Source organism: Thermobia domestica, chromosome 5 (genome assembly GCF_964235325.1).
Source record: "Thermobia domestica chromosome 5, izTheDome1.hap1.1, whole genome shotgun sequence".
Lineage (NCBI taxonomy): Eukaryota > Metazoa > Arthropoda > Insecta > Zygentoma > Lepismatidae > Thermobia > Thermobia domestica.
The window spans coordinates 95,902,088-95,926,517 of NC_137458.1; the positions used below are offsets into that span (position 1 = coordinate 95,902,088).

The 24,430-nt window shown below is 36.0% G+C and overlaps 1 protein-coding gene across 1 annotated transcript in view; it reads left to right on the forward strand.

Moving 5' to 3' along the window:
* Gpa2 (Glycoprotein hormone alpha 2) overlaps positions 1 to 23,364 on the forward strand; it is a 304,617-nt gene extending 281,253 nt beyond the window's left edge. The window contains exons 3-4 of the mRNA XM_081757056.1: positions 16,500 to 16,675; positions 22,978 to 23,364. Coding sequence (XP_081613182.1) covers positions 16,500 to 16,675; positions 22,978 to 23,070 — 269 coding nt within the window. The 3' untranslated portion in view covers positions 23,071 to 23,364. The remainder of the gene's footprint in view (positions 1 to 16,499; positions 16,676 to 22,977) is intronic.
* The last annotated feature ends 1,066 nt before the right edge of the window (positions 23,365 to 24,430 follow it).

A 24,430-nucleotide genomic window follows, 5' to 3' on the forward strand; every position in this document is an offset into this window, starting at 1 on the left:
CAGTTGAAGCCATGTCACCACCTTTTCCATCCAGCTGCTGTAATTTAAACACTATTATTGAATTTCGATATTTTAGCATTGAAACAAAGATGAAATCTTTATTCATGACTTAGTAGATTTTCATAAAATTGTAAGTAATAAGATTCATTTCATTGAACCAAATTCTAATATAGTATTGGCGATTCTAACATCTAAAGCTAAATCTAGCAGCAGCTTTATATTTTACGGAATGAAGACACAAACGGACATTTTGCACAAATCTATATGTACAAAAATGAAAGTGACTATGTTCGTGACTTAATAATTCTTGAACCACCCGACCAATCTCGATCAAATTTCCAACGTAGATGAGGTTTGGGCCTGGGATACGTTCTATCATTTTACTTTGATGGTACAACTTGAGGAGGGGAATATATATATATATATATATATATATATATATATATATATATATATATATATATATATATATATATATATATATATATATATATATATATATATATATATAAATGGTCGAAAATAACCGATATTAGTGTCGAATTCATAGTTTTCGCAGTCACTGAGACGAACAGCGACACTTCCAATGCCGTTTATATACAAATTTAGCCCCCATTAGTACTTTTAACGTAGGATGGTGACATGTAAAAGTAATTGAAAAAGACCTATATTAGTGTTGAATTCATAGTTTTTGGAATCTGTCAGTTGATTGGTGACAGTTTTGGTGTCCTTTATGTCCAAAATGAAAGGTATTCCCTCCGTGTGAAGCACTGGCATTCTGCTCCTACCCTATATGAACATTGAGTGTTTCCTACAATAATATGGAAGCAATAGTTCCAGGTATTGACATATTTAAATAGATGAAAAAGTTTTCAGAAGAACTGTATGAAAGGTGATGAATGGAGACTACATAATTCTAAATAAATAAATACTGCATGTAAAAGTGAATCTAAAATTACATTTGTATTGGATCATTATATAATCACGTTTTGCACACAACATTGGAGTGTAGAAAGAAGCAAATAAATAAATGTCTTCTCGTAACCCTTGTTGAATATCATTGACTTAGACTGTAATATTACTTCTTATTTTGACGATGCTTCAGGCAAGAATATAATCTCTTTGTTAAAAACTTCCTGTGAGGCAACATTTTTGTTTACATACTTTAAGTCATTCAGCAAAACTCATTCTCACGTGGATTTACATAGTTGAGAACTTCTTGATCTTGAAAGGAAACAATGTAAATTAATTAACTTTCAAATTTCAAATTCTTTATATCAACTATTTTAATTACCACAGTACGACTGAAGTTAAACATTTTTGATAATGAAAAAACAAGAGCATCTGTTTTAAATTATCAAAAGTGGTAATTCATGTATATTGCTCGTAATTTGTAAGTTGTTATTGCTGTAATGTTTACATTGCTTGATGAATTTTCTAACAATGGAAAGGAGTATTTTCTAAAGATTCCATCTGATTCTTTTAACTTCTCTTCGAAGATCAACACACTATACTTCTAGCTTTCTTCTAATAGAAATACAGTACACATCAAACAAAATATCACCGTGTGGTTTCTCAACCATAACCACGCGAATGTTCTAATGAAAGGCATTTTTTCAATACCCATTTTCGATTTAATATTTTTAAAAAATACGGTGTGCAAATAGCAAAATTTATCGAAATTTACAAGTATAAATGGAACTAAGTACAAAAATTGGTCAAGATGGAGATTTTTTGTACACAACATTCTCAACACTCAGTACCGGTACTTTGTAGGATATTCTTTTGATCTTAATAACTAGGGTTCGTATACGTTCTGTATTTTGCGGGATTGTCCCTTATTACGAGGTTCTGTCCCGGCGTCCAGATAAAATTCTTCAGAAGGCAGAATTGTCGTGTAATGTTTGGATGTGTTTTAACATTTTTATTCTAAAATTTGAAACATGTACACGACAGTGTTAGATCTTGTCATAAGCACACCAATTGGCTTGACAATACTGTTACGTTGCGAGAGTAGTATCACTAGCAGACGTGGTAATAATCAACCAGGACTTAGTTGATATGACACTGATCTGCTATGAAACGAAATTAGTTTTATTACTTGTATCTTTAAAATCCCATAGACAAGGTATGTTCTCCATGCGCGACGGGTTCATGTTGAGTGGAGTTGATTTGGAATTTAATGTCCCTTTCAGCAGCGAGGTTATATGAGATGAGACCTACTCATTAACGTGGAATCCGAATCACATGAACTCCAGCTGGGAATCGAATCTGGGTCTCCCACACCACGAGGGGTTCAAATTAGCAGTGTTAGCCCAGCATTTCTTAAATGAATTAGTTAGATTATGTTTCACGCAATTATCATTTATATTTTTTTACTAACGCATGTTTTAGAAACGAAAGTCATACCATTTCAAAGCGTATTGGCCGAATTTTCCCTTATAATGCATTGAGGTCTTTAAATTTCAGAAAGGAAGAATAACTTATATTTCTTCCTCTTTCCGAACAAATTGGCGCTGAAGTACTATGGATAAAATAACTTCACAAACCTGCTAAATTTATAAAAATAACTGAGATGGGAGTTCATTTTTTCAATGTTGGAAGCCAAACTCATAATTCGGAATTTCATACAGAATATTTGAGCGACATAAAAAAATGTTTCCGAGGTTAATATGTGATGTGAGCATATTTTTGTGCAAAAAGAAAAAAAACAGTTACTTTCAAGATAGCTTTGTTTTCTTGCCTGCGAATTTAAATTCAGAGTCCAAATAATGATAAATCTTTAAGATATTGGTAAGATAGGCAACCAAAAAGACACTAGTGACAGTTTGGTTGCATATTTCTATCGGGGAAAACATTCATTTCCATTTTGAAAACGAAAAAAGATAACCGTCATTGATTTGAGTATTGGACATAGAAGTATTGTATGCTTTAACTAGCAGCGTTCACCCCGCTTCGCTGCGGTCACCCCGGAACGCAATAAACTTTGTTACTTAGATAATTTTTACTTTTTCGCTTTCAAGTGATATGATAAAAACCATAGTAGATTGCAGTAAATGTTAACATTATATCGCCTCTCATTTATGTTAACCCGCCCCGCTTCGCTGCGGTCACCCCGGAACGCAATAAACTTTGTTACTTAGATAAAAAAAACCATAGTAGATTGCAGTAAATGTTAACATTATATCGCCTGCCATTTATGTTAACCCGCCGAGTGACACGGTCATGCGGGTTGCATATAAATACGTTTATTTTTACCTATGATGAACTAACAAAGGATTTGTACGTTATGGACACTTGAATGGTCAATTATCTCAAGACACTGGTAATTAAAAATTAAAGTGATATGATAAAAACCATCTAGGGTCCAAATCCTAATAACCCCCCAAAAATGAAAGAAATTGGTTCAGCCGTATTAGCGTGATGAGGGAACAAAGGATTTGTGCGTTCTCTTTTATATATATAGATTGAACTTTCGCTTGGGCACCATTTAATGTTATTCAATTGAGCTAATTTTTCGCATGGGTTGCCTTACTCTGATATGGTACCATTTTAGGAGTTGAGTATAAAAAAAAGTTAACACTTTCGATCCTAAGCCCGAATCAGACTCGTTTGTATGTTTATTCCAATACGCCGGAGCCCGAGTCTAACTCGTTTTTTTTTTTTTTTCATAATAGCCCCTATGTAACTTATTATGAGTTCCGGTCGGTTGTCGACTGTAGTAATTACTTACTGAGACTGTTCTTGAAGAAATACTATTCACCTGATAACCAACGAAGAGTAAACGAACTTTTACAGGTTGATGGTTGTGATCAACTTTTCTGCGTTTGACTGCAGCACGCCCGATAATGTAGTGAAATATTTTGTTTCGTAAACTATTTAATTTTACAGAAGTTGTCTTGTTTGAAGCAAGTAAAATGAATATAGGAGAAATATCAAAGATTTTAGAAGAGTACAGTTTAGATCTCGTTCGGAAGGTGAGATTGATGATTCAGATATAGATCCTGATTTCGAAATTTAAAAAGCAAGTGAGTACATAAGCAGTGCCCGTGCCTTGAAAAATCAGCACCCTCCCCATATACATATGAGTGAAGACGACACACAAGCTGCGAAGCGCCATCATGGTTTGCGAGAAGCGCAAGAAAATTTTCGATAATAAACCCTGTTCTTCCTCGATTTTGAGCACTTCTTTTCTACTTTTCCTTCCATTATATATATTCTTTTCTCCTCCCGAATTTTGCTCCCCTCTTACTTCGGCGCCCATGGCCGTCGCCTCACTCTCTCTCTTCCCCCACGGCACGGTACTGTACATGAGAACACCCATACAAAAATATTTGTATGAGGCCCATCCAGAAAGTAACTTTCTCACGCGTCTCATAGCTGGGAAACCGCATGTGGCATTGACTGCATTGACGTAAGGGAGAAAGGTTCTAGCTTATCGCATGCGCCAGCGGAACTTTCCTAGTGCTCTCAGAAGCGTCGTGGCAATGGTTGAAGATGGAAGTAGTTTCCTATTCCAGCTCCCGCCGCGTGTGAAATGCAAGCAGTTATAAAGTTTTTGAATGAAATCTATCGTCAGTTGTGCCAGGTCTATGAACCTAAATTCATGACCAGATGTTGCGTTGCTAGTGTAGACAATTTGCAGCAGGAAGCTAAAATGTGAATGATAAGGAGCGCAGTGGGAGGTCAACCCTCATCACATACGACATTGTGGACCTTGTTCGGGAAAGCACCATGCAGGATCGTCGCTTCACAATAACGGAACTTAGCGATTAGTTCTTGCAGATTTCCAGCTCCTTATTACACACCATTGTCACTGCTTGCACTTCATACGCAGCGGGAGTATTATTTTTCCATTGTAAAAGTTTTTTCGTTTGTTCAAAAGTACATATTTCAAACAGTAGTGTAGCGAAATACCTCATCTTACATCACCAACTTATATATTCATAATGGAATCTAAAGTCCAAAAACTTGTTTGCAATATGTTTAGTGCATCTATTATTATCTAGCAATGTGTTATACATTTTTTGAAAAGACCTAAAAACCCCAGGGTACTGGAATAAACAAGGTCAGATTAGCCCAGTATCGAAAGTGTTAAAAATAATGACCACTCTTTTAAATCTATATATAATGAAAGTGACTATGTTTGTAACTTAATAACTCTTGAACCACCGCACCGATCTCTATCAAATTTTCAACACAGATGAGGTTTTGGGCCTGGTAATTTGTATCATTTCGCTTTGATGGACCAATTTAGGGGAGGGGAAGATATATGAAATTAAATTGAAAATGACCGATATTAGTGTCGAATTCATAGTTTTATGCGTCCCTAACTTGATTGATGTAGTTTCGGTGCCATTTATGTCCAAAATGAAACGTATTTTTTATGTGCGAAGAACGGGAATTCCGTTAGTATATACATATTACAGAAAAGTGACCAAGGAAATGGGACTGAAGTTGTTTGTAAAACGTTACTAGGTTTTCACGCCTTAACCAGCTGTGACTACGACCCTACATTCAATCGAAAAGAAAAAAGTACAACCTTTTACATTATTGAAAAACAATGAATCCTATCAAAACGATCTTGCAGGATTGAGACACGAGTTTCTAAGAGAAGAAATATACACTAACATACAAGAATTTCTGTGTAACTTGTATACAAAAATGAATAAAATTTGTCAACCAGTTACATCTATACGTTTTTACGAACACACACAAACCTCCTCAGGGAGGATGAAACTTGTTAATCAATACAACCAAAGAAATAGACAGCTCTTCTATTACTGTCACCGTGTCAGAGTGTTCTCATTTTCACATAAAAAAAGATTCATTACATTCATACAGCATGGAATAATGTTACGATACAAGATCCTCATCCTTGAAATCCTCTGAGCTACGGTTGGAAACTGGGGATGAGAACAATAAATTACAAATCAACTATTACGAAGGAAGTTTAATGCTTGCAATGTTGGAAGATATCATTGCCAACGAAGAAGCAGAAAATAAGAAGGATCAGGAAGGAAATGAGAACAAGGACAGCTATTCAGAAGATGATCTATCCAGTGATAAGGAATAAGCTTCATTTTTTTTATATAACTTGTCAATTTATAAAACGATTTTTTTAAAATTACTCTTCTCATACTTTAGTTTCAAATACTGTCGCAACTTTAGACACCCAATTCAGCAAACATTTTCGGTAAAAATTTTGACAAAACATAAAAAGTTAAGGTTATTTGTAAATAATCTAATTTCAACCGAACAACGTCTCTATGCACATTATAACCTAGATACATAGATAGATAAATAGATGGATATTAGTATTTTGCAAGTTTTGTATTATCTGTTAAGGGGCACAGTGCCACAGTGATCCAGTGGTAGAGCGCCTAACTGTGGTGCGTAGGGTCCTTGGTTCGATTTCCGGTCAAATAAGTTCGTAGTGGACAACATTGTGTCTGTGGATTTACTCGAGGTACTCCTGTTTTCTCCCACGTTTTCATTCCACCGATTCTTCCATTGCCATTCACTTACCTCAGTCATTCGTCTTCCTTAGCGTAAAGGGCAAAGTCGTGAGACGTTAAACTAAAAGAATTCATTCCATTTTTTATTATAAATTATTCGTATTGAAAAATTAGATATAATAGATCATATTGCTTTTTTATCCTTGTTTATCACAGTGAAGACTGAGCGAAGGAATTTTTATATGTAATTCTGTTTACAATATTAGATATACTTTTTTTGTAAGTCAATAGGTTATATTTCAGTTGTAACTCGTCACCACATCTCTAAAAGTGAGATCTTCAAGCTCGTCTGACTCAGAAGGAAATTGGCAGACTTTCATTTCTTACCAGAAGAATAGTTGTGAAATATTTTAGTGTAGATATATTTCAAAAGGTTAGATTCCGTCACCATTTTGCATTACTAAAGTAAAAAGTTTATGCTTAGTCTACCAAACTGAAAGTTACATGAACCTAATGACAGATTGTCATTTCCCTAACATTCAAGTTACGGATTTGCAAATAAATAATGTTTTATTGTGCTACCTCTGAGAACAGAATTTGAAGAAAAAATTTCGACGTTTGAATGGCTACTCCTACCTAAAGTTAAAACAGTCAAATGACAGGCTTCCATTATTTATTCATATTCTTGCTACATAAGGAAAATAACTGTGAAAATTTAATATCCTTGAAGCAAATTCACATTCACAATCTGCAGTCTTTTGGTCTATCACATCCGACCTGACTCCAGGAAGTTAATATTATTTGGAAACTCTTGATTTCTTAATTCGATCTACTTATACTTACTTCCCTGAGTAGAACTTTGATTAGAGCTGTATACAATAGAGTGAGGTAGTGATATTATGTACGACGGATATACAGTATTTCATTAAACGGCAAGAATTTCACCCACTTCTCTAGAAATACAGATTTTCTGTACTCACGAATGCTTCCATGTTACGTGCTAATTACGCGCAGAACTTTCAGATGAGCTCAGATGTATTTAAAGTAAGTACTGAAACATGTCACGTCTTGTCTTGTCAGCTCTTTTCATCGCGGAAGAAGCGGTTGCACTCCGTTTTTGAGAGAAGGGAGGAGGTGTCAAAAGAGTTACTTACTCTTCAAACAAAATCAAAGATTTTTGAATGTGGAAAGTTCTTGATATATTACTTTCATGTGCTAAAATGGACAAGCCTAGACTAATTTCACTTTTGTAATTTTGGGAGTATTATAAATAAAAACTAAATAAAAGGAAAAGTAAGTAATGTAATTTGATTCCTCCTTCTGAAATAGTATAATTTCTTGGAATTGTATCACCTGCGCATGTCATGATAGAAATGTATTCTTGCACTTGTTACTTTTTTGCTGATGTTGGTTGAGGTCTTTTGTGGGTTTTGCTGAGCGTAGGAGATGAACAGATCCAAAATAGACTCTGAGAAGATAGAGTGAACAAAATGGAAGCAGAAGAAGCGAAAGAAGAAGAAGAAGAAGAAATATACATTTTGCAGGAAATTTCAGCGCTGCTCAACACAGTTCACGTGACCAGGAAACAAACGAACACTTGTTAGCCTTCGTTGCAGTCGTGAGATTTTGCTTCAGGGAACGAGAGAGCGGGAAGAAACAGAGACAGGGATGAATGGAAGATTTCTTCTTTGTTTTAGAAGACGATGGGAGGAGAATCAGAAAGTGACAGAAGAAGAAAGTGTAATGAACTCAAGAGAAAGCAAAATTGAGACAAAATATCATATGTATACACATATGTTTGTATGTAGGTGATGTCTTTGGAAAAGCTTTGTGTTTCAAGAAAACGCATGTATTGATTGCTTTTCAGAACTTATACTTGGACATACTGTAAATAGAAAATAGAAAATAATAAATAGAAAATATGAATAGAAAATAATAAGAAATTGATTATAAAATGTTTCAGGTTAGGATCGTACGTCTTTGCCTAAGCTTCATGTAAATGTATATATTACATGACTGTGTTTGTGACTTAGTAACTCTTGAACCGTGCGACCGATCTCGATCAAATTTTCCACGTAGATGAGGTTCGGATCTAGGAAGTTTTTGTCATTTCACTTTGACGGTAGAACTTAGGGGAGGGGGATACATAAAAATAATTAAAACTTAGCAGCTCTTGAACCATGACACCGATCTCGGTCAAATTTTCAACACAGATGGTTTTAATCATTTCTCTTTAACGGTGCAACTTACGGGAGAGGCAGGAGGGAGATTTAAAAATGATTGAAATTGACCGATATTAGTGTCGAATCCATAGTTTTCGGGATTGCTGAGATGAACAGTGACACTTCCGGTGCCGTATAAATCCAAATTCAGTCCTTTATGTCCAAAATAAAACGTATTCTCTCCGTCCAAAGAACGATAATTCCGCTAGTTCTTAATAATAAACACTGACCTGACAGTAATAGATGTCACTACCTGCGTTATCACTTGTCTATCCGACGCCAATAGTTAACTAAATAGTCTAGGCATCAACTTAACAAAAGTGCTCTCCTTTTCGAGTTTAATGGCAAATCATGTGACAATTTGGCATTTGATATTTTTTGAATACATACCTATCACTGATCACAAAAATGCCGGATGCCAGAAAAAAACCTCACGGGAGGGGAGGGGGAGAAAGCCGAAATTTTAACCGTTTCTATTATTCACTATATCTCCGTAATTGTTGGAGCTAGAGCATCCAAACTTTTTTCATTTTGTTTGCCTATTTGTATTCTACAATTTAACTCCAGTGCATTTTTGAGCTAAATATAATGGTTTTCTTGTTATTTTCATTTGTACTCAATATTGGTTACGCGTGACGTCATTTTTTTTTTAGCCACAGATTCTTTAGAAGATCGAATTCGGAAATGTGTTTCCTCTGAAAGTTTTTCGTCACTTCATGCTCTTTCAAAAAATGTATACTTATACTAGTGTAGAACTAATAGTACCTGAATTATAAGCGACTTAATTCTATCGTGTGCGAAACTGATCACGGCGTGGCCCAAGACCACGATAGATATTAGCAGCTGATGATGATTAATATATCTATATCTATCTATCTATCTATGTATGTATGTATGTATGTATCTATCTATCTATCTATCTATCTATCTATCTATCTATCTATCTATCTATCTATCTATATATCTATATATATATATATATATATATATATATATATATATATATATATATATATATATATATATATATATATATATATAATCTTGTCTGCAAGTATATAATCCTGATGATTAAGTTTGTCTATGATCTAATTAAAAATATCCATTTTTAATATTAATTAAGGGGCTTTTTTGAAAATAACCCTTGTCAAAACTCAAAATTTCTTTGAAAAATCAAAAGAGAGCTTTCTCTATTACACAGTATGAAAAACTCTGCAAATCTGTTTCTTTATACGTGTCTTTGATACTTTCTAAAACATGCAGCTTTCTATTCAATTTTCTGAAAAAAAATCTTGTTTCGACCAGGGTTGTTTCTGCTAGAAGTCCTTCGATTTACGTACTACAATGGTACAGTACTGAGCGAAATAAAACAGGAGCTAGATTTCAAAATCATTTCAAAAGAGAATCATGAAAAATTTGCCATCCACGTTTTTTATATATTACCACCTTTCCCTATTAATACGTACTGTAACCGTAAGAAAAAAAAGCAAGAAATAGGATATGCCTAGCACATTTTATAAATGATGAGTTTTTAAATTATTAAATCTTATTTACAGAAGAAGCACTTGCCAATTATTAGGATTATATACAGTTATTATAATACAATAAATCTATAATAAGAAACGTAATAGAAGGAAACAATATGCTTAAGAAATCTCTACACAAGAGAACAAATTATTTTATTTCTAGAATTAGTTCTTGTCACTCTTATATCCTAAAAAGATAAAGAAATTTGTGATGTCTTTAATGCATCCTTCAGTTCATTAACTAATATTGATTTTTTATACTCGCTCGGACAAGCTTTAGGAATATCTTCAAGCCCTCCCCTCTCTCCAGTAATAGCGAACTTCTATATGGAGTATTTTGAACACAAGGCGCTAGAAACAGCAACATACAAACCTAAAGTATTCTACAGATATGTAGACGACACATTCGTCATATGGCCCCATGGCAGACAGAAACTCGACAAATTCCTGCAGCATCTGAATTCTATACACTGCAACATCCAGTTCACTATGGAAACAGAAACAGAAGGAAGACTCCCGTTCCTGGTCGTACTCGTATACAAGAAACCAGATGGAAGTTTAGGCCATTCAATCTACAGGAAACCCACGCACACTGATCTCTACCTCGATGCGACCAGTTTTCATCATCCTGCACAGAAGATGGGGGTGTTAAATACTCTAATACACAGAGCATACCAAATAGCAGATCCAGATAATATAAGCACATAACTGTTTCACCTGGAAACGGTATTCAAATTCAACGGATATTCGTCGAAACAGATCAAGACAGCCATGAGAAAATACAGTAGCAGAAATTGCACCACAAAAGAGGACAACACGGCAGACAAGGAAAATATTGCAGTTATTCCATATATGGGAAAAACCTCCAACCAACTAGCAAGACTATTGAAGAAATCCAACATCAAGACTGTACACTGCCCTCCACCGAAGATTAGGAGTTTACTACCAACTGCAAAAGACTCATTGGGATTAAAGACACCAGGCATCTATAGGATCACCTGTGAATGTAACGCCACTTACATAGCTGAAACGGGAAGGAACATTGAAGACAGAACGAAAGAACACCAGCAACACACCAGACTTAAACAACCTGGAAAATCTGTAATAGCCGAACACTGCATACAATACAATCATACAGCCATGTGGGACCAAATTGAAGTACTAAAGAAATGCAAACAGTTCTGGGACAGGAAAATACATGAATCTCTATTCATCCGTTCATAAAAGCCATCCATCAACAGAGACGAAGGTTATCATCTACCTGACATCTGGATCCAGCTTCTCAGTACGAAAAAGAACCATCAGCCAATCAGAGAGCAGTTTCCACCAGCAAAATCAGAGCACACCATTGGCCAACAAAAACAACCAATAGAAACACAGCAATTCCTAAAGACTACAATATAAATTGTACGACCAGCACACTCCAACACATAGCTCTGAAGATGTTGCCGCTGTATGGTAACGAAAGCTCAGCACAGCAACACTCACTCTGGCAGCAATCCCGAGAACATTGGATTAATAGTAGACGCCAGCAAAGCTTCAAGATCATATTCATATCTTCAAGTGTTTTTAAAACTGGTCTTGGAATTTGATCCTCCAAGTACCATCCGGAGTCTTCTGGCCTGGGTAGATAGAGCTTACATTTATCAGCGTTTCCCAAGTTGCTGTTTGGTAATGGGAATTCTTTATATGTTGTTTCAGAGCATCACTAGTTGGAAGTGATTTCTCCAGGCTGCATTTTCCTGAAAGTAGGATCAAGCTCCATCACAAATATTCACATTAACCTTGAGGAGCTTTGTGGAAAACAGTTCTGCAAATTCAATAGAGTTTGTTGATAAAGGAATCTGTCCTAGGGAAAATAAAAGGTGACAGTTCTCTGAGTAAGTAGATCATAAGTAGATAATGCATTGCTGGAAATATCACCTTCAGAACTCTTTGTTGTTGTTTCCGGTAGTTTTAAAGATCAGAATACTGTTAAGTCAAACTTCGAGATCGATTTCAAAATCTCGAAGGAAAGCATGAAGAATCAGAATCTAGAATGATACTTCATGCTGTGAATCACAATTCAGAATGAGTTGTTGTGATGAGTAGAGACACCGATGTGTTCCTGCTGTAGAAACACCATTATGACAGAATTTCTTGTAAAGAATTGTATATGATAGCAGGAATTCAAAGACAAGAAGATTTATTCCAGTTCACCACCTTTGACACCAGTTATCTGAGAATGAGAAGATAGGTAATGGCTTATCACGCTCCATTTGGATGCGGCATAACGTCATATGCAGTTGGAACATCAAAGATCAAGAACTGTCTACTTACTCATGTCAGAGAACTATGATCTTTTATTTCCCTTAAGACAGATCCCTTTAACCCTTTCCGCACGGGAGTAGAAATTCTTAGATTATTTTCATGAAACCGGTTTTCCCATAGTACATGAAACATGTATAGAACAATTTTATTAAAACAATGCGTGGGTCCATCATAGGTTCTGAGAAAGTGGATCCGTACAATTGTACGTGTTTTGAAGCCCTAGTGAGCGTGAAAAATGAAAAATTCTCGCTTGTGTAATACAGAAAAGCTACCCGCACGATTGCACGGGCTCGGGCGGAAAGGGTTATCAGCAAGCACTATAGAGTCTGCAGAACTGTTTTTCACAAAGCGCCTCAACGATAATGCGAAGATCTGTGATGAAGCTAGGCTCCTACTTTTAGGAAAATGCAGCGTGGAGAAATTACCTCTAATTAGTGAAGCTCTGAAACAACAAGAGTCCCATTACCAAACAGCAATTTGGGAAATCCTGATAAGTTTGAGATTTATCTCTCAAGGCCAGAAGACTCCGTATGGTATTTGGAGGACCAAATTCTGAAGCCAGTTTTGAAAACACTCGAAAATAATCCCAAGGCTTTAGAGATTACCATGTGTACCTGTCAGAAACTTGAGTGTGTAACTTCTAAATGTAAATGTAAGAATCGCGGTTTCTTGTGCACTCCAATGTGTAGCTGCCCGAGCGAGTATAAAAATTCAATATCAGTTAATGATCAGAGTGATCAAGAAGACTGAATGACACATTAAAGACATCACTTTTTTAAAATCTTTTTCGAAGTATAAAGGTAACCAAGAAAGTTCTGTCGCTTTTTGTGGAGGTGTATGTTCAATTGGCTTTCACACCGTGAGTTGAATGCATATGGAGATAAGGCGAAGGCCAGTTGTTGGTGTGGGTATATCCCACACACTACCTGGTTGAGGCAGGTCAGTTACACACTGAACTTCTGTAAGGACAGAGTGAACATGGGACCTCCACAGAGCGTCATACAGGCGTGCATGCTCTACAAGATCAAACTCCGCTGCAGCGGGGCGGAAGATATGCCAGGCTTTTGATTAGAGTGTCGTGACTACGCGGACAGCGCAGCGGTGGTTTAACAAGCTTAAGAACGGTGATGAAACACTCAAAGACATACCACGTGCGGGAAGAACAACACACGTACAAAATGAAGATCTTCAGGCAGCAATTGAATCGAACAGTGACCAGACATGTGAGGAACTGGGAATACAATTCAGTTGAGTGGAGAAACAATTCAGCAGCTTCTCTATAAACTTGAGAAGCACTACAAGTTGGGTCGATGGGTCCCACATGATTTGACTCCGGGCCAGAAGTCAACGCGAGCAGACACTTGTGTTTCTTTGCTGTCTCGTCTGAGGAATGAGCCATTTCTGAACAGGTTATTGAAATCCGATGAGAAGTAGGACCTGTGCAAAACTCTACGGCGCCGACATCATTGGTTAGCATCCTATGTTCCGGTTCCAAAACAGCCGAAACCAGCACTGCACCGGAAGAAGGTCCTTTTGTGTGTTTGGTGGTCTCCTCGCGGTATCGTCCATCGGTAACTGCTACCAGCTGGTCAGAGCATCAATTCCACTGTGTACTGTCAGCAGTTGAGCCGTGTTCAAGAAAAACTCAAAACTCTAGGGCCAGCACCTCTGAATCACAAAGGTGTCCTGTTACAAGACAACACTAAGCCCCACGTGACTAGGATGAACCGGGACACCATTCAACGCCTTGGATGGGAAACACTATTGTATCCGCCATACTCCCTGGACATTGCACTGTCCGATTATCACTTGTTCCATCCTTGGACAATCATCTTAGAAGACGACAGTTCAAATCCCTAGTAGAGGTGCACTTGATATCTTCTTCGTTTCACGGCCAACCAAATTCTACCGCGATGGAATCCATAGCCTTCCAGAACGATGGTAGAAGGTTGTCGTTTTGATGGGGAATATTTTTTATCTTTCAGGTACGTCCTAGGAGAGATATCGATGGGTGAAAAAGCGACAGAACTTTTTCAGTTACCTTTATAAAGAGTGCATAACATCATTGAAAACTAATTGTAGTAATCAAATGTCTCTGCCTCTGCCATGTAATGTAATTGAAGGTAGAAAAGGTGATCGATCGATGGGGTAGTGATTTTATACGGGACACATTTTATTAAGAGAAATCAGTACTTAAACATTTATCAAGCACATTTTTTGTGGGTTAGTAAAGTTAGTTCATCACATTCAGGTCAACTTTTTATATCTATTACTCGGACGGGAAAGAATACTTGAAAGAATAGAGATAATATTAACAGCATGACAAAATCAGGACCTAGAATTTCATTTAATATATCGCATCTGACAAGATATTCCGGCAGCATAAGGAAGGACACCGATTGTTTGTTTAAATGCTCTTCGACCACGTGGCCACCCTACAATCTTGGACCGCTGAAAAGAAGGAGGCATTACCAGTCTACCTTCAAGAAGTAGTTTCAGACCTAGTACTTTAATTAAAAAGCCAAAATCTACTGTGGACACTTTAACGTACAATCAATCGAAACAAATATTAATCTCATTAAATAAGCAAAATATTCCAGTGGATAAGGCCGAACTGGAACTATTTCAAATCTCCCAAGCAGAGGACGCGGCAATCGATGTGTATTTCCTAAGAAAAAATGTAAGCAATTCAACAAATCATGCCAGAAGCTTAAAAAGAACAGAAGACTCATTTCTTGTCGCTCGGACATCAACGTAAGTTTTTTTTTCCTTTTGCAAAAAATGACACTTTAATCACTGCAGACTGCCCAGACTTTACAAACTCGCCTCTACTCGTTAGAAGCTGCACGAGATTGGATGAGAAAATGAAATTACGTAGAACTATCTCAAGCTATATACTCCTTGTACGTCGAACCTTCTCATACTTCACCACAATTATAAAGCCATTCCTTATATGTGTGACTGGCTAACATGGCCATAGATACCGAAAGCCTGTAAATCTAATTCCAAATCCTAATCATAATCCTAATCACTTCAATGATTACTGAGTTAGTACCATAATTCATTTGTTATAATTCTTCTTCTCCTCCTTCGCAATGATCACTGGTTTGCTTACAAAAACTTACAGAAAGAACCTTTCGGGCCAAAATATCCCAGGAACAAACCCTTGCTGTAACTATTCTATTTCATTAGTGTAAGATTGTCAATATGTGGTTGAATAATTATCCATGTTCCATTTAAATTTAAAAATACACGAGGAAACAAATAACGCCTATTTTCCTATGGAAATAGACACCATAGACAAAGCCAAGCCGGATGTAAATTTCCACATAACATTCGTGCAAAATCTTCGTTTTCTTTCCAGCTACTATATTAACAGCTAGTTACCAAACACTCAGGCCATTCTCCTGTTTCGCGTATTCTCACTAATTCTTCATAAATTCTTTGCGTATAGTAGAAAAAATATTTGTCAAATACCCTTGTTCGAATTTATCGCTCTATATCATAAACCCTTTTCCATCTTCAATTACTTGTATTTCATCCCTAACCATGGTGCTCAAGCTCAGGAGAGTGACACTCGCGAATTCAAATCTCACTCTTACAAATATTATGTGAGGTGAGAGAAAGTGAAAGTGAGCTCTGACATGAGAGTAAGATTTTTGTATATATACCACATATCTAGGTACTGATATATTGACCATTCTGCACTGAATAAATGGTTATGGCGAGCTTATGCCCTGGCAAGATTTCTGGTCACGCAATAGTTTGGACGGACTAGCGAGGTTATGACCTCACAATATTTTCGCCAGGTGAGATTATCTAATAAGAAATTTTCGACGGTGAGGTCATACCACGAGGTCCTGAAACAATAACCTTGGGAAATACTAAAAGATTATACTTGATCCTCTAACAAAATACTGAGTATAATAGTCGTTTAAACATTGCAGGTAATCCAATGAATTTCTCTCTTCGTTTCTTTGCAGGCCACACAAGGACAATCCGAATACCTGATTGCGTTGAATTCGTCATCACTACAAATGCCTGCAGAGGTTTCTGTGAATCATGGTCAGTGCCCTCCGCTTGGGACACCTTGCGAGTTAACCCTAATCAGGCTATTACTTCTGTCGGAGAATGCTGCAACATCATGGATACGGAAGATGTAAGTAATTTCTAAAGAACGAGAGTATAAACTCAATAAGTTACTTGGAATACTGAGTCATTCCTCACAATAATTGTCGTAAATATTTGTGTCAATATCGATAGACAATAGTGGAAAGTTTGCATGAAAATGCAGTCAAACCCGCTAACGTCGTCATCTTGATACACGATCAGCCACAAATGGAAAAGTAAATAATTAAGGAGCTTGGATTATATAAATTTCTTTGTGTATTTGCCCTTTCTATCTATCCGTCCGGGAGACAAAATATCTCAAGGACTACTTGACCAATCATCATCAAATTTCATCAAAATGTAAAGTGTTAAAAGATAGAAATTGAGTTAATTTTTCGACCCAATATTCAAACCTTAAAGTGGTAGAAGTTAACAATTTCCGGTTTTAACGCTGATTGCTGAAGAGCAGAAAAAGTTATAGATAGAGAAAATCAGTTTTCAGTAATCGATTAAGCCTTCCGACAATATAATTATTACATTTCCGCCCTTAACTCTCTACTAGCATAGAAAGTGGTTGAAATACACTATAACTTCCAGTTTCAATTTGGATGTGCATAAAGCGAAAAGGAGAACAGATAGCGAAAAACAGTTTTTTTTTAAATCAGTTTAGCATTCTAAAAATTGATGACAACTTTTTTCTTAACCCCCTATTCAAACCTCAAGTGGCAGAAAATCAACCACTTTCGGTTTTAATATTAATCAATATTGAATGAAAACTGTAATAAATAGCAAGAAGCGGTTTCCTGTAGTCAATTGAGCGTACAAAGATGTATTCCACTTTCATTATAATCTCTCTATTAAAACCAGAAGTGATAGAAATCAACCACTTCCAATCTTAATCTTGATCGTCATGGAGTACAAATGGTACTAGATATCGAGAAACGTATTTCTGCAATTGGTTAAGCGTCCTAAGAATGTACTCTCTCTGTAATCTCTCTAATAAAACCAAAAGCGGTATAACTCTACTATCACTTCCGCCTTCAATAATAAGTGAAAAGGTATCACGCCATAAAACAAGTGAACTTCTTCACATGGCGTACATGACACTACTATTTATTTTAATAAGTACACATGCATTTTCAACATGGCTAATCAACCTGCTCGCGACTTGATTTCTTATGGCTTATATTAGCGTTTAATAACAAGGTTGTTGTGTGTACTTTTTGTTCTAAATATCAATTAGAGATTTTGTTCCGGAAGTTCAACTAAGTCCAAACTTTGAATTTGATGACAGTTATGGTGGTTCAGTGGTAGAGTGCTTACCTTTTGTGCGTGAGGTTCTTGGTTCGATCCCTGGCCAAGTAAGTTTGAGGTGGACAACAACGTGTTCGTAGATTTTCCCGGGGTACTTCTGTTTCCTCCTACATTCTCATTCTACAAATTCTTCCATCATCATTTGCTTGCCATAACCATCCTCTCCCTTAACCTAAAGGGAACAACCGTGGGACATTAAACTAAAAGATTTTTTAATTTAATGACCCATAATTTGAGAGTCCAAGAGTCAGACACCGCAATATTTCATATGCAGGGTGTTTCAAAACAACACCGACAACGTTTGGGGGGTGATTCCTGACACCAAAAGAAGACAAAAACTATAGGCCAACCTGGGTGCACAAATGCTTCCATTCGAAGTTATAGGCTGCCCAAAACTTGAAAAAATGAAGTTTGAAGGTCCATAGCTCCAAAACTATGGGTTCTGCCGTAGTCGGGTCAAGACTTCACTTAGTAACTAACATGTGCGCTATCCAAAAATACATGTACTGAATCCTGAGGTACTCATGCAGCAATGTTTGTAGAGGCTGTTTGGCTACGGACATGTAATTTGAAGTAGTTATAAACTACCTCTATAAAAACTGTTGCGGAAGTATTGGAGAATTCTGAAACTCGGATATTCGGATAGGGAACATACTATCATTGTGTCTATCATAGTTTTCCCGTGTGTAACGTAATTCATTTATTTATTTTATATGCACACTGTAAAAGCACATATATGTTATATTACATAATTATATCACGGAAACAGTAATTAATACTTGAAAAGTATTTTTTTTTTTATATTGTGAAACATTTCAAGTGACGTGAAGTCAATATTAAAACTTGGTTGTAGTTGATCTGTAACTTCCAGTGGTAATACAGAAATAAGATTACAGATGGAACTTATTATTGGAGTGCGGAAGCTATATCAAAAAGCCATTTCTTGCTATCTCGCCGTTAACTACATTCAAGCCAGATAAAGTCAGAGGTATTTGGCCTACAAGTGCTCCCATTCTGCGAATAAAGGTCAATTCTCTATATAAAGGTCAATATTTAAACCGGATCAGTATCTCTTTTACAACTCAAAATTTAACATTGCTGAACTTGATTAACAATTCCAGACAATTAATTGGATTTAACTTAATCCAGATCTGGATTTAACAATTCCAGATAATTTAAATGTTTGTCATTCAATAGATAAGACTTTTGATATTTCATCTGTGCTTATTTTACTAGACTGATGCTTCAAATACGCTGACTACGTTTATCTTCAAAGTTGTACTAATTTGGAGAACTGTTGTTATTATTGTGATATAATTTTATAGTTATAACTATAACTCAATATTTAACAATCAAATTTTCTCACAGATCACATTTGAATATAACAGTTTTCTTAAATATTGTTATTGCTTTCATTCTCTTCGCTTTTTTTATCAATAAAATAACTTATATTTTACTTAATTTCAAACCTTCCTCCTTATTCAATGTGTTGATAACGGATTATTCAGTGTTTATAAGTCATGACTTCATTTACTCTAATCTTTTGGTTGTCTTTCTCTTGTAGTCTACTTAATAGAGATTTTGTTTGCCTCATATTTATTAAAGAACATAATAATAATAATAATAATACATTTTTAGTGAATGAAGATAAATATTTCAAAGTAGTTCAGTATTAGAAAGAATGGCACTCCAAATTTAGTTCGATTTCACCCTCTACAGTGACCAACAAAACAATATATTTACTTCATAAAAGGTGTTCGAGAAGTTTCCGTATCACTAGCTTTCAGTATCACAGAGGACAATGTCAGTGTAGCCTTAATTGTGGTATTGATGACACTGCATTTGTGACCACAAAGAGCACAATCTGGTACCCCTACGTTAAATGTCTCATGGAACATTTCAGCTACATACCAATGACTGATAGAAGTGGTTGCAGTTACACAGTTGAGAAGCTGTTACTGGGTGCACAAATGACGACGCACAGAGCAAATAATGACGCAGGTAATAACTGTGTTTAGTGTTCGCTTTGGCGAAGAACTGACTCGTAAAGCAACCATTTTTGATTGGTAAAACTATAAGTTTGCTTCAGGATGTTTCATGGCAGTCCACGTAGTAGACTTAAGAAATCGTATGAGGGCAATATATACTGCCGTCACTCTGTGAATTCTGATGTCTCCAATTAAATCGCTTCGCAAAAGAGCAACTCAGCTCAATATACTGCGTTCGACAATTTATGATCACTGACATTGACATTGCTCTCTGTGATACTCAAACTTAGGGGTACTACGGGGACTTCTCGCATACCTCATACACGTTTTGTTAGTAATCTCCGAAAAAAAACCCTAGTAGCAGAGATAACTTGCAAACTGCTTGCTGTAAGCTTGCATTCGAAGTCGGCAAGCTTGCGTCTAGCTTGATTGGAAAGCGTGCAATCATGCCGTAAGCTGGATTCCAGTATCAAAGTTACATGGGGCAACCTTGCTTTCAGTGTTCCATTCATGTTTGAAGTAAGCGTTTTAAGCTGACGGCAAGTCAATAGCCAATGAACTGTCAGTGACGCTGTGACGCTCTGCAAAGGATCTGAAGTATCGCTTGCAGGTAGAACAAAAGACATATTGTATAAAAGCACGCGTAGCAAGGTCAAGCGTAGAAAGCGAAAAGTCAAGCACGTGCCAACTGGCTGTAAGCTTTCTTGCTACTTGGGAAGCATTCAATTAAAATACATTTGTAACCTCATCTTCAGAATTTTAGATACTCTATCTTCATTGCCCGGCTATTTACTTCAAATTGTTAAACTTCTTTGCAGTTAGAACCTAAGTTAACCCCTTCATATTAATGGAGCAGTGATCCATTTTCATATCGTTCATCCTCAATTGCAATCTAACCTCCTTCTCCTTATAGTTTACACTATATCTCTACATGGTCTGTCAGACTACAATTTTTGTTCAAGGAATATTTTACCTACTTTCTATCTATGTTTCCTAACTACCACCAATGAAATGTCGGATGTATCTTAGATTTATAGTTCCTAGCACTAAGCCTTTACTCGTTTTCTATCGCTCTTCCGTAGTGTCTGTGTTTTTGTAGAGGAATATGCCATAATTGACGCGTTAAGTGTACAAAAGAGTAAGTCAACTTTTGGTTATTTTGAAAAAAAATCATCTTTAACATCTCTATCTGAAGCTCCTTTCATAGCATAAAAGGTCCACTCCTAGAAGTGTAATGTAAAAAAAATGTTAACTTTTCCACGTACTTAGACGTACCTTCGAAATTTTATAGTCTTTCTTTTTCTCACAACCTTAGTAATTGAACTTGGATCCCTTGTGCTCTGATCGCCCCAACTATTTCTTTGAAATAAAGAGATTTTAATATTCTATATCTTAATATACTTAATTTAATCAACTCTCTCCGAGTCACTGCAAACAGTCTTTCTTCCAGAAACTTTTACCTCGGGTAGAACAAAATTGAAATGTGAGAGCATGAGCATAGCTATAGACGAGGTTAGGGGATCAGATTCCGTAGAATACTATTAGACCACAGAAGTTCTTGCAATTCTCGGAAGCAAGAGGTCATGGTCCTCTACGAAAATATCCTAGTTACACCAATGCGACAGAGGACTGTGAGACCCTACTTGTTTCTACTTGTTACGGGTGTGACTTGTATAAGTATTATATGTAACGTTGGCAACTACTTTGTTTCAAAAACGAGTGAGATTTGTTATAATCCTATTACGAACGACTAAAAATGGTTATATTTAAAAATAGCCGAAATAGCTATAAACTGATTGTAAAGTACAGAAGTTCTTGTTGAAAGACTGGTTTGTTTCTCTAACTTTACTTTTGTGTCTTTTAGTTTTAGAATGCTGCATACAATTTACGTGCAAACACCGCTATATATTATGCTAAACTTGTGCTTACAATGTAAACAGTGTATTTTATACTCGTTACTTTTAGCCTGATTAACCAGGTTGTAATTTTCTTCTCACATTATCTGAGGAGCGCAAAAGTATTTAGCCTTCATTTTCGGCAGAATTTTAAGTCTATTATGTAATACTTGGATCAAGGCAGATATATTCTTTGACCATATAATACGATTGTAGGCTGCAAATCACAGGGAAGAAATAGCCTGAAATAAGCAGGACAAAACTGGAAGCTAGACTTGTGATCCAGATTCGTTGTAATGCGCCATCAATATTATACTCGAATTGAAATAATAGTGCAAGAAAAGTGATCTCAACAATAAAGTATACTTGAATACGCTAGGATTATGCGAACAATTTCTTCTGAAATTACACGATAGGTTTAAATAACAATTTATTATTTTTTAATTTAATTCGGAAAATATGAGTTTCCAGATTGAGTCAAATCGGGGGACGGGAATAGGCGTAAAAAATTGGTCAAATATAGTAGAGGAAGTTGGGAATCGTGGTAATGTAATTGAAATGTATTTTATCTTCATAGAGGTTGAGGCAGTTGACCATCTTCGAAGGACGGTCACTGATTGCTACTAAAGTAAGGTTCATTTTACTGTTTGTAAACCACTTAAGCAAACCTGCAAATTTAAGAAAAAGATTCGGACCATTGCAAAGAGCACACAAAGTACTACGATATACAGGGTGGCCCGAAAGTAAGTATACACCCCTGCATTGATCACGTATAACATTCTAGCTTAAGGTTTATTTGCTTCAGCTGTTCCGGGCTTAAGGTATAAATAAAGAGACATTAAGAACAAATAATAAAGAAGTCAGGTCTACCTGTTCGATAACAATAAGAAATTATATGAAATACCGTGAACAGATCAATACGGGACTGTATACCTACTTTTGGACCACCCTGTATAGTCTAGCACTATATCAGCAGGACTCGCCAATGACATTCATGCACATTTTCAATGCGGGTTCATTATTTACATAAAACAAAAATGTAAAAACGTGTTTTGTTTATGTTGTAAATATATATTACTTTGGTTCGTAGTATTTTGAGTATCAGTGTTAATCAACTCCAAATTTCTAAATATTCTTTCCCTTTCTATTTTCAGATACAAGTTCGAGTGAACTGCGTGGATGGAATGCGGGACCTGATTTTCAAGTCAGCGAAAAGCTGTGAATGCTATCATTGTAAAAAAGATTAAACAAAAACTCATTGTAGTAGATTGTAGATATTTTAGTTCCTTGATTTATCGCTTGATGCAAAAACCAAAACAAAGAATTGCAATAAAAAGGATATATATATTAATTATATTTGGTGACAATGATGTTACCGAAATTTTAATTCTATTGGCTCAATATAATTTTATTTTCTTCATTAGACATTTGTTTCAATTGTGTGTTCAAAATATATTTATTTAATAAAGCAATGACATGTAACTTTCGTTTTATTAGTGATTGAAATAATATTAATTTGAAAATAAAGTAATTTAATTTCTAAAGGCAAATTACATTTTACAACTGTACTATTTCCTTACTTCCATTGACAAACACAATTCGAGCTGAGGCCAATTTTCAAAGTGAGACTGCTATGTTGTAATAGGACTTAGAACTAGGAATAACCACAAAGTTCCGGTTCTTGGAGATAGGGTTTTCAGAATTAGTTCCAGACCTGCATCCAAAAAACCCGGTTCCGGAACCGGTTTCAGGGCTGAATCAATAAACCCGGTTCCGGAACCTGACTTTGGAACTGGCTCCGGACCTGGATCCGTAAACCTGGTTCTGGAACCGGATCTTCTAAAACCGGATCTGTTCAGAGCCGAAAACCAGTTCCGGCCATCCCTACGTAGAACCTCAAAACTGTTGGGTTAAATGGAACTGGGTGTTTCAATGGTCGCAGCATCAGTACTATGCATACTGTTGTTTATTTGCTGAAGTGATACACTTTTCTTCTGATTTCTGGAGGTTTGAGAAAATGTTGAAGTTCATGAAATATACCATTATACAAGAGATACATAAAGTCCTGCACGAAACCAAAACTCTGCAAGTTGAAAATTATTAAGTTTATTAAGATAAAATTATATGATATGTTTCTAAGTTTTCTTTCTCCCCTGCTTGTTTAGTTTCATCGCCAAACTTCGAATTCTGCACCACCAAACAGTGTTGCAATCTTCTGATACCGACAATTATATGCGATGATCCATGATATTCAGAATCATATCACTAATATTATTCTTTAGTTCGTTCAAATTGGCTGGTTTCTGTACGTAGATCTTGTTATTTACAATGAGTGAGTACTCTAGCTAGAACAAAACTTGAAATTTCCGTCTCCTCACGTAAACAATATGTATTCATAAACATAACAGTTATAAAAATAAAGTTTTTAAAGTTTAGTTTCCTATGGAACTTTATGCATTCTTTTTATATAGGTCTCTCATTAAAGACAGCGTTACACCTTAGCATTCTCGAGCAATTATGATTTCAGGGAGTGGCTCGAGAGCAATTATGTATTGATACCTTTCCCTGGTGAAAATCTTATAAAATCATCATTGCTCTTAAGTATGA